The following is a 12,375-nucleotide window of genomic DNA, read 5'->3' as shown; positions in this document are numbered from 1 at the left end:
AAGGAAGCCATTTGGCTCATCGGGTATGCACTGGCCACAATTCCACCATGGTCCTATCCCCATAACCTCTTGCATTTACCCTAGCTAGACCCCCTGACACTAAGGGGCAATTTAGCACGGCCAATTCACCTAACCTGCATATCTTTGGACTATGGGAGGAAACCGGAGCACCCGGAGGAAACCCATGCAGACATGGGGAGAACGTGCAGACTCTACACAGGCAGTGACCCATGCCAGAAATCGAATCCAGGCCCCGGTGTTGTGAGGCAGCAGTGTTAACCGCTGTGCTGCCCATCTAGTCTGTTCTATTATATTGTATTCTAAAACTCTAATAAAGTGCGTTATTCTCAGTGGCACAGTAGATCAGAAGCATGTTAATTTTGGAAAATGATAACTCATGTGCTATTGAGGTTTGCTGCACTTTGAGCTTATAAGCTTTGCGCAATCAGGGAAGAATCAATAGTACAAAACACTTGGACAGATGTTGCATTGACATAATAAGAAGCTATATTACTGGAAGGATTACTTCTATGACAGCAACACCTACTTCTTGGACCACCAGCAGAAAATTGCACTCAATGGCTTTGCAGTCTTTCTCAATCTTCCAAGGAATGAGAATTTATGAAGTCTATTTGCACCGATACTTTTTTTAAGCTGCTAAGTAATTGAGGTTAATTAGATCGATATTCTAAGATATGCCTTCACATCCAGTACTTCCTGCTTGTTCATCATTACTTCCCACGCGAGTACATCAGCACAAAGTAACAATTAGACATGCAGATTATTTTTGATAAACCATTACAAACTGTGAACCATGACAATTATGTGTCGGCTGCCAATTGCACGTTCCGAAAACTGAAGATCAAAAATGTGACCACTTGAACAATGCTCTGTTTCCTGCGCACGAGCACTAAATAGACTAAATACCTGTCTAAAGACAAAGGAAAAAGTATAATACACTTCAGCTGGATTTTATGCATGAAGTGGATATCAGGAGGCAGGGAACTTCCCTGCTCCGCCCTTCCATCATGGGAGAAAACGTCCACAAGGAGGGGATTTCCATTGTGGGAGGACAGGTACAGGCTGCAGTTGATCAGGGAAATGTTTGGAGACAGCCACAGGTTTGGAGGAGACTGTTTAAAAGCTCTGTCTCTGTGCTGTGGCACTTTGTCCCTGTTATAATAAAAACAAAAAGACTCTCCAGCCTTCTCGTATACTGCCCACATCCCATCCATGCCATCACATGGACAGCATAGAATAGAGTGAGACCTGTTGATCAAACAATGGTTGCCTGGCAACTCAAGCTAATAGATTACTGGGCTCTGTTTAGTTACACAAGATGAAGAGGTTTCAGGTGCTTACAGTTTCAGCCACTGAGACTTTAAAGGGTCTGAATAATTGACACTTTCATTGGGCTGCAGTAAAAAGTGTTTTTTAAGAAAGTTACCAGTGAATGACTGTTTTTAATGTTTTTGTTGCACATCCTACTGTTACGACACGATTCATTGGTTCTATAAAATATATAGTGGGCAAATCAGTATTGAAGTACCATACCTCATCATAGGGGGGCATGAGAGGCCATGGAGATTGATTGGAGAGGCATATCCCAATGGGCATGAGGAGGTTCAAAAGGTCCTCCTCACCTTTCAAAAGATTCCCTCATGCCAGATTAATGGTTTGCAATACTCTGAGGTGACTCTGAAAACCTGGCCCGACTCCATGAAGATTGCAGAGCACCACCTCTGCAACGACAGATCGAGAAAGCAGGGCGCGGGTTTGTACCCTTAAAAAGGCAATCCTGAAAATTGGAAACCCTGGGAACGGGGTCTGGAATTGGGACCCGCCCATCATTTTTACAGGGCTCTCCCCGCCCCCCCTTCCCCCATGTCATCCCAACTCAGTGAAAACCCAGCCTGTTGTGTCTGATTCTAGGCTCCAGTTTTTTGGAAGGGTGTTAAGGCTTTGGAGACGGTGGAGGGAAGATGCGCTGGAATGGTACCGGCAATGAGGGACTGGAGTTATGTGGAGAGATTGAGGTTGTACAAATCGGTGTGGAATAGGGTGATAGTAAATTTTATAGAGGTGATCAGAACTATGAGAGTTTTTGACAGAGTAAATACGGAGATAGTGACTTCACTGGCAGCTGGCGCAGTAACCAGAGGACACAGATTTAAAATAATTGACTGAGGAACTGGAGGCAACATGAAGAAACTTATTGCACAGTAAATCATCATGATCTGGAATCCACTGCCTGAAAATGCGCTGAAATCAGGTTTAATAGTGGTGATCAAAAGGGAATTGTCCCAATGAATGAGAAAAAATTTCAAGGAAGTGGAATTAACTGAACAGCTCCTTCAAGAAGCACAGGTATGATGGGTCAACTGGCCTTTATGTACGCTGTCTGATTTTGTGAATTGACAATCGACAATGTCCACTTACTCTGGACTGTTATAAACCCAGGAGGCCATTCGGCCCATCAACCACAGTCCCGCCTGGGTCCTATTCCCATAACCCTCATTTACCCTGTTAATCCCCCTGACATTAAGGGGCAATTTAGCATGGCCAATCAACCTAACCCGCACATCTTTAGACTGAGAGGGGAAACTGGAACACACAGAGGAAACCCATGCAGACACGGGGACAATGTGCAAACTCCACGCAGACGGTAACCCAAGGCCGGATTTGAACTCACATCTCTGGCACTGTGGGGCAGCAGTGCTAACCACTGTGCCACTTGCCATTCAAATGCAATCAGCTAGGCTCATGGGATCTTAAAAAATCTGAGTAACTTGTTCAACTTCTATTGATCAGAACACATGGGTAATTAACAAAACAATCCCAATTGCTCCTGTTAACTTTTGAAAAAAATGTTAATATTGTACATTTAGTTTAATCTTCCATAAACCATCATGAGGTGTGAGTGATCTGGTTAATCTGGACTTGGGATTTCAGATCATTGAGAATTCAGCTTCATTCCATATGTAAAGTTAGTGCAAATAAATTTGCTGTATTGGTAAGCAAAATCTCAAGGAGTTCTGCAAATAATTGGAGTTGTCTGCAGTGCTGGAGGGTCAGAAGATAACACAGTATGACAGGCAGGACAAAGTGTACAACATCTACCTGAAAGTCAGATATTAACCATAACAATTACTGGCAAACACTGAAGTATTAGTATCAAAATGATGAGTACCAAACTATCTCTGTGGGTGTCGAATTGCCAAGTTACAGAATTGAGGGACACGGCTCAATGCTGCTACATGTCCTTGAGCAATAGACAGTGGCCATCACACATGTAAAACAGCCCAAGTCAACAACTGCATGGATTTCAATCTGCAGGGCTGTGCATCTTTTTAACATCTTTGGTGAACGTAGCCAGTCATCAAGATCTTCACTGACAAAGCAAAGTGAAGCAGCAAAGAGCTGTTACTTGGCTTCGTAACGAATGCAGGTCGATTTTTGTGAAGCACTATCCAATTTGCGACTAAAACTTGACAAGTTTTGGAATTCCTTTGAAGATTGCCAAGTATGGATTCACAGAAATCAAACAAAGTCAGGTAAGCTGCAGGCCTTCAGAAACGAGTAAAACTAGACAATTACCTTGATTTCATCAACCTCATCGGGTACTATCTTGTACGCGGATACAGTTCCTCCCAACCTATAAAAAAAGATATGGAGATTTTAGTTCATTTGTTTTTTAACACTATTCACTCTGACTGCAGAGATTAGTTACGAGTGTGGTTTGCTGACAGTGTTGAACCTCTCTGTGCAATGATGTGCTTCCAGGGCATTAGATCATAAGTACAAATTATCTGACACGTCCTGGGTTCTCAACTTCTCCCCCCAATCCTCTTTGGATGTGTCTGCCTGGATCAAATGTTACTCAACTCCACGATGAACTGTGCCAACATACCGATGTAGCAACATACTGAAGCTTCAATGGGTGAGAACAGGTCAAACGTGCTATTGACAGACGCTGAGAGAATGTTACCAGCAGCATGGTGGCAAAGTGGTTAGCACTGATGCCTCACGGCCACAGAGACCTGGGTTCGATTCTCAACTTGGGTCACTGTGTACAGACTGCACATTCTCCCCGTATCTGTGTGGGTTTCATCCAGGTGCTCCAGTTTCCTCCCACACTCTAAAAAACATGCTGGTTAGGTACACTGGCATGCTAAATTCTCCCTCCATGTATCTGAACAAGCACTGGAGTGTGGCAACTCGGGGATTTTCACAGTAACTTCATTGCAGTGTTAACGTAAGCCGACTTGTAACAATAATAAATAACCTTAAAACTTAAAACTATACTCAGCTGGAAAATGGTGTGTGATGTTGGGTGTGAGAATGGGAAGGAAACGGAGAGAAAAATCTGGGGCTCGGGGAGGGTTGCAGACATAATGACAGAACAAGGAAATTCAAAAAGCATCAAAAATGAAAGCAAAACATTGGGGTCTGATTTTGCTAAAATGTAAGTTAGTGTCACAAGTAGGCTTACATTAACACTGCAACGAAGTTACTGTGAAAATTCCCTAGTCTCCACACTCCAGCACCTGTTCATGTACATAGAGGGAGAATTTAGCATGGTCAATGCACCTAACCAGCATGTCTTTCGGACTGCGAGAGGAAACCAGAGCACCCGGAGGAAACCCACACAGGCATGGGGGAGCATGCAGACTTCGCACTGACAGTAACCCAAGCCAGGAATCGAACCCAGATCCCTGGCGCTGTGAGGCAGCAGTGCTAACCACTGTGCTGTCCTTGCAGCCTAATGGGTCCAGGACAATGTTAAAGCAGTCAGAAAGATACACTTCCTCAAATAAAAAGCAGGATTTGTAATTTGGATTGTGAGATGCCTCACTGCCACTGCTTGTAGAACACAACACTAATTGGTTTGTAAAAATTGTAGGGAGTGAAACCATTCTGGCAGCAATGTTTTCCCAAGTGTCCAATAAGGAGGGGATTGTTAAATCATTTGTCACATTAGTACAGAAACATTTTTCTTCCTTATCCATTTAGAAATAATCACTGAACATCAAAATAATCAACTGCATATAATAAATTATATTAATATGACTTACTTTATGTGGTAAAATGTCCCAGGGCATTTAACAAAAGCGATATAAATTAAATCATTTTTGACATTGTTTGACAGCAGGCCACAGAAGGACCAGTCAAGAAAGAGGGCCATAAGTTTGATTCAAGAGGTGCACTTTAAGGAGAATCTTAAAGAGGGGACAGAGAGAGTTGGAGAAGAGAGGTTTAGGTGGGAATTCCAGAACTTTGGGGCCTAGGTAGTTGAAAACACAGCGGCCTATGGTGAACTGATTAAAATCGGGGAAGCACAGGGTTAAGAATCGGAGGAGTGCTGATATCCCATGAGTTTGAAAGTCTGGAAAAGATTACAGTGTCAGTGAGGGGATGGGGGAATGGCGTAAGCCATGGAGAGATTTGAAAACAAGGACGAGGATTTTAAAATTGAGGCGAGGTTGGACAGGTGGCAAACAAAGGTCCGTGAGAAAAGGAGTGGAGCAAAGTGCCCTACAATTTTATTTTAGAGTGTTTTGTTTAAGTATGTGAGCCCTCTAAATATATATGCGTAGCTGCGTACGCATGTAAATTTAAAGGCCCAACTTGAGCAACATTCAGGTTGCTTGGGAGTAATGTTGCTGGTGGAGGAAAGAGATTTCAGGTGAGTTGAGATCCTAACAGCAGTGTTTTGGATGATACATGTTTACGTAGGGTGGAAGATGGGAGGCCACTGCATTGGACTTGCCATGCCTAGAGATAACAAAGGCATGGATGAGGATCATAGCAGATGAGCTGAGGCAGGGTTGGGATTGAGCAATGTTACAGGGGTAGAAGGCAGTCTTGGTGATCATGCAAACATAAGGTCAGAAACTCAACTCAAGGTCAAACACAATACTGAGGTTGTGAACAGTCTTACTTAAGACTGTTTCCAGGGCGGAATTCAGATTGTGGTGAGATTCGAAGGACAATGGCCGGTATTTTATGACCTAGCTCAGACGAGACTCGTAAAATCCTGTCCTAGGCCAGTGGAGAATTCTGTTCTGCAAGCTGTGTCCGCCCCGGAAAATTCCAGCAAATAGCTTCAGTCTTCCTAGTATTTAATATATCTTAATATACATTTGTTATTCTATATCTGTGTGGACCTTCCTTGGTCAACGACAAAACATCAGTTGCCATTGCAAAAGGACACCAAAACCAGAACCAAAGATGTTAAATGCTGAGACAGTACATGTACCAGGGAGTGATTTTAGTGCTGCAATCGAAGTGAAGGCTTCAGACAATTATAAACTGCTCATGTGTTGCTCTAGTGCTTCACACCACCATCAAAATCCTTTTCAATTAGGTTACTCTGTTGTAATTACTTACAAGTAGTCTTAACAAAATGAGTGTTGTCAAGACCATTCAGTGGCATTATTTTATCTCTTGGGCTTATAACATATCAAAACGCAAGTTGGTCTACAACCATCCCTGGCAAAATGAATTTACTATTATTAACTTTTTGAAACCACTGACCAAGGATGCACAAGTTCAAAATCATTTATCTTTGAGCATACCTTGTGTGACCTCACTTATTGCAGCACACACAATTTGATGACAGTTCCATGCAGCTAACTAAATTTTAAGATAAGGGACCTATCCGTAGCTGTTATAGCACGATTAAAACATGGTCACTGGAGGACAGTCGCTTGGTAAGTTATAATAAGATGAATGTCTACTAACACAAAAAAAAGCAAGGGAGAGTAAGGGCCAAATCTTTGACCAGAGATCCATGATGGACACCCTGACAACGTTCCACGTATAAAGTCTCTTTTTACAATGTTCCACGTAAAAAGTTCTGAACTCTCCACTCACCTGACAAAGGGGCAGAGCCCCGAAAGCTTGTGACATTTACTACAAAATAAACCTGTTGGACTTTAACCTGGTGTTGTGAGACTTCTTACTGTGTTTACCCCAGTCCAATGCTGGCATCTCCACATCAATGTTCCACGTTGACAGGGAGATGTCAGTGTTGCAGCTGTACTGAAAGGACTTGGGTAGAAGTGCAGCTTTCACCTATCACCACATGAAGTGAATCAAACTGGCTGAAGATTGGCATCTCTGATGACGGGGCCCTCCGGAGGGAGCTGTGGTGGGTAAACAACACAGCACTTCTGGTAGCAAATGCTTCAGTCTTGTCTTTTGCATGCACTGGGGGGCTGGGCTCTGTCATTGATGAGGGTGGGAATGTTCATGGGGCCTCCTCCTCCCATCAATTGTCCCATTGTTCAGCATTCATGACTGGGTGTGAAAAGACTGCAGAGTTTTGACGTGATCCATTTCCCCAAACCCCGACAGTACAGGAGGAGGCCATTCGGCCCATCGAGCCTGCACCAACAACAAGTCCACTCTGTCCCCTAAACTCCACATATTTACCCTGCTAATACCCGTGAAACTATGGGCAATTTAGCATGGTTGATCAAACTAACTTGCACATCTTTGGACTGTAAGAGGAAACCCATGCAGACACAGTTCTGACGCATCACAGCGAAAACCGCACTGACTTCCTCAAAAGACAAACACGGACACGGCAGACAGAGTACTCTTCGTACAACCCGACACAGGCCACAACACCACACAACCCTGCTACAGCAATCTCTACAAGAGGTGCCAGATCATCGACATGGATGTCATCATCTCACGTGCAAACACCATCCACCAGGTACACGGTACATAGACTTGCAACTTGGTCAACGCTGTCTACCTGATATGCTGCAGGAAAGGATGTCCCGAGGCATGGTACATTGGGGAGACCATGCAGATGCTACCACCAACTGATGAATGAACACCACTTGACAATCACCAGGCAAGAGTGTTCTCTCCCTGTTGGCGAACACTTCAGCGGTCACGGGCATTCGGCCTCTGATCCTCGGGTAAGTTCTCTAAGGCGGCCTTCATGACACACGACATCGCAGAGTCACTGAGCAGACATTGATAGCCAAGTTCCACACACGAGGACGGCCTCAACTAGGATCTTGGGTTCATGTCAGACTATCTGTAACCCCCTCGACTTGCCTGGGCTTGCAAAATCTCACTAACTGTCCTGGCTGGAGTCAATACACATCTCTTTAACCAGTGCTTAACGCTGTCTTCACTCACAATGTTTGTACCTTTAAGACTTGATTACCTGTAAAGACTTGCATTCCAACCATTATTTTGTAAACTGAATTTGTGTCTTTATATGCTCTGTTAGTTAACAGAACTCCCAGTTACCTGATGAAGGAGCAGCGCTCCGAAAGCTAGTGGCTTGTGTTACCAAATAAATCAGTTGGACTTTAACCTGATGTTGAGAGACTTCTTATTGTGTTTATCACAATCCAACGCCGGCATCTCCACATCATGCCTAACAGTGCCAGGGACTTGGATTCGATTCCAGCCTTGGGTGACTGTTTGGAGTTTACACATTCTCCCAGTATCTGCATGGGTTTCCTCCAAGTGCTCTGGTTTCCTCCCACAGTTCAAAGATGTCTGGGTTAGGTTGATCTGCCATGCTAAATTGCCCTTTATTGTCAAGGGGATTAGCGGGGTAAATATGCAGAGTTACAGGGATAGGGTCTGGGTAGGATTATTGTTGGTACAGGCTCAATGGGCCGAATGACCTCCCTCTGCACTGCAGGGATTCTATAAAAAGCTTTTTCTCCTTGTGTTTGATCTCTCACCATTTGCTGCAATTCTAGCCTGGCAGATGCATCCTTCAGGACTCAGTTAGCTTGGCCATTAATGGTGCTACCATGCCACCCATTCTGTGCCTTTGCTACGCTCAGATTTTCTTCCAAGTGGTGTTCAGCTTGGAGCAGGGCTGGTTAGTTAGCTGAGGGAGGGACAGTGATAATTAGACACTGAGTGACTTGCTAGCCCTTTCAGAGGGAGTTCAAAGTCAACCACATTTTTGTGGGTCTTGGGTCATATATAGACTGGAATGGGTAGGGACAGAAGGTCTTCATCCTCTTCCCTTGTGCTCACCAATCTATCTACCTGTATAGATTCATAAGAACATAAGAAATAGGAGCAGGAGTAGGCCATCTAGCCCTTCGAGCCTGCCCCGCCATTCAATAAGATCATGGCTGATCTGTCGTGGCTCAGTTCCACATTCCCGCCCTCTCCCCATAACCCTTAATCCCCTTGCTATCAAAAACCTATCAACCCGCGTCTTAAAAATATTGAGCGAGGCAGCCTCCACCACTTCAACGGGCAGAGAATTCCAGAGATTCACCACCCTTTGAGTGAAGAAGTTCCTCCTCAACTCCGTTCTAAACCACCCCCCCTTTATCTTGAGGCTGTGCCCTCTAGTCCTACAGTCCTTTCTGAGCGGAAAGAGCCTCTCCACTTCTATCCTATCCATCCCATTTAACATCTTATATGTCTCAATGAGATCTCCCCTCATTCTTCTAAACTCTAAACGAGTACAAGCCTAGTTTATTCAGCCTCTCCTCATAGTTCAACCCCCTCAACTCCGATTCATCTTTGTTTATTTCTCCACGGCAATGCCTCAGCCAGAGTAGACATGCCAACCAGTTAACACCCTTTTGTCCTGCAGTACAAATTATCATATAAAATTTGGCATTCCTGTGTTTGTCCTGATGACTTCTAGATGAAAAGCTTCAGCAATGTGTCTCTCTTCTTTTCAGCAAGATTCAAGATGAATTTTCCTTCAAGAAAATAAACCAGCAAACCATTTGGTTTTTTACAACAATTGGAGAGTGAGGTACGGTGGCACAGTGATTAGCACAGCTGCCTCACAGCACCAGGGACCTGGGTTCAATTCCAGCCTTGGGTGACCATGTGGAGTTTTTGTGTTCTCCCTACGTCTGCGTGGGTTTCCTCCAGGTGCTCTGGTTTCCTCCCACAGTCCAAAAACGTGCAAGTTTAGGTTGGCCATACTCAATTGTCCCTCAGAGTCAGGGCGATTACAGGATAAATATGTGGGGTTAGAGGGATAGGTCCTGGATGGGACTGTTATCAGTGCTGTAGGCCTCTTTCAATGGGCTGAAAGGCCTCTTTCTGCACTGTAGTGATTCTATAATACATACTTCAGAGTAGCCAGGTCGTTTTTTTAATCATTACTGATAACTAGGTTTTAATTTCAAAATCATGGTGAGATTCGAACTCACATCTCTAGGTTAGTAGTCCAGGCCTTTTGATTGTTAGTCCAATAATATAAGCAATGTACACTGAACAGACATATCACTGCTTTCGGTCAATGCCAGCCTATTCATTGCTAAAAACTTATTCACGCCTATCTCATCTCTAGACATGATTCTTCCAAATTATCTCTTGGCTGGCCTCCCGTTCTTCACACTTGGTAAGGCGTTAATGTGGTTTTACTTCTTACAATGCACCAGTGCATCAGAAATAAGTACAAGCTAAATTAATTATTGAGACAGTCACGTAGTCTATTATTTTCCTCATTAAATATGACTTCAGGTTTATGGCAGTTGCATCGATCAGAATGTTGAATGATTCCTGGCTCAGGTCACTGTGCAGAGTCTGCACATTCTCTCCATATTTGTGTAGGTTTCCTCCAATTTCCTCCCACAGTTTGAAAGACGTGCTGGTTAGGTGCAATGGCCAGGCTAAATTCTCCCTTAGTGTTACCCGAACAGGCGCCCGAGTGTGGCAACTAGGGGATTTTCACAGTAACTTAGTTGCAGTGTTAATGTAAGTCCACTTGTGACATGAAGAAATAAACTTTAACTTAACTGTATCTAACAACTGAATAGTAAGTTCATTCCTTGTGTGAAAGTTGGACCCTTTCATGGTGTTAACACTGAAATATTACAAATAGAAGAAAAATTTTATCTGTTGTCAGTACCTGTTAAGTTTAGTTATTAGTGTCTTGAAGACGGTGATAGACAGGTTCTTGATCAATAAGTGGATCAAGAGTTATGGGGGGAAGGCAGGAGAAAGGCGATGAGAATCATATCAGTCATGATTGAATGGTGGGGCAGACTCGATGGGCCAAATGGCCTCATTCTACTCTTATATCTAATGGCACACTGAGGGAGAATTTAGCATGGCCAGTGCACCTAACTCGCACATCTTTCGTACTGTGGGAGGAAACCGGAGCACTAGAAGGAAATCCACGTGGACACGGAGAACGTGCAGAGTCCATGTGATGCAGGTACATCCACGCTGCTGTTAGGGAGTTCCAAATCTTTCACCCATTGGCAATGGAGTGGTGATACATTTTCAAATCAAGACACTGTGCGACTTGGCGAAATTGCAGGTGGTGGTGTTCTCCTAGGTAATAAAAAGATTGGAAGATGTGGTCAAGAAGACTTGGCTGCTGCCATAATGTGCTTGTGGTGGAGGAAGTAAACGTTTAAAGGGTTGTATAGTGTACCAATCAAGCAGGCAGTTTTGCCCCTGGATGTTATCAAGCTTCATGAATGTTGTTGGAACTGTACTCATCCAAGCAATTGGAGAATATTCGCTCGTACTCCTGACTTCAATCATAGAATCAAGAATCATAGAATATCTACAGTGCAGGGGAGGCCATTCAGTCCATCAAGTATGTGCTGACTCTCTAAAAGTGCATCTCACCTAGGACCACACTCCACACCATTCCTAAGCACTTACCATGGCTAATCTACCTAACCTACACATCTTTGGACACTAAGGAGCAATTTAACATGGCCAGTCCATCTAACCTATACATCTTGTCGCTTGGAGGTGTGGCAAGACTTTCAGGAGGATCAGGTGGTGCATCATTTTGTTATGAAGAACAAAAAGCGTAATACAAAGTAAAGGATACAATTCCACGGAGCGTGCAGGAGCAAATTAATCTGGGGGACAGGGAAGTTTAAGAACCTGGTTAAAAAGGCATACAGCATACTGGGCTTTATAAGCCGAGGTAGGATACAAAAGCAAGGAAATTATAGTGAACCTATTTACAAACACTGGTTCTGCCTCATAAGATTTTGATAATAGTATAATATTTCTCAGGGTTTTGTATAGTGTGGATTAATGTGAATAAAAATGAGCAATTGAAATACCATAGCATACAAGACGGGAAAACGGGATCAGAATAGATAGGTTTTTGATGGACAGCACAAACACAATGGGCCAAAGGGCCACTTTCCGTGCTGTAAAATTTTATGACTCTATTAAATTATCCACTATTAAAATGGTTGGCTGGAATTTATGTTGGAGAATTACCAGTCAAGTTAATTGGAACAGGAACGCAATCGTCTGTCAGCAGCTATATTTGATGAATTTATGACCTCCACAACGTCTGAATTCAAACATTTTTCTGCTTCGAATGAACAGTTAATAGAACTGAACTTGGTATGACACCTTGGGGGTGATTCTTCC

General features: G+C 43.6%; 1 protein-coding gene across 18 annotated transcripts in view; it reads right to left on the bottom strand.

Annotated features, from left to right (window-relative positions):
* The window catches only part of LOC145352784 (gephyrin), a 462,622-nt gene that overhangs the window by 209,367 nt on the left and 240,880 nt on the right, over window positions 1-12,375 (bottom strand). For all 18 annotated transcript variants that reach the window (XM_080203106.1, XM_080203117.1, XM_080203118.1 and 15 more), the window contains exon 3: window positions 3,598-3,655. In XM_080203106.1, coding sequence (XP_080059232.1) covers window positions 3,598-3,655 — 58 coding nt within the window. The remainder of the gene's footprint in view (window positions 1-3,597; window positions 3,656-12,375) is intronic.

The sequence above is a fragment of the Carcharhinus amblyrhynchos genome, chromosome 14 (genome assembly GCF_965287045.1).
Source record: "Carcharhinus amblyrhynchos chromosome 14, sCarAmb.v2.hapA, whole genome shotgun sequence".
Classification (NCBI taxonomy): domain Eukaryota; kingdom Metazoa; phylum Chordata; class Chondrichthyes; order Carcharhiniformes; family Carcharhinidae; genus Carcharhinus; species Carcharhinus amblyrhynchos.
This window is presented reverse-complemented; position numbering and strand designations above follow the sequence as displayed.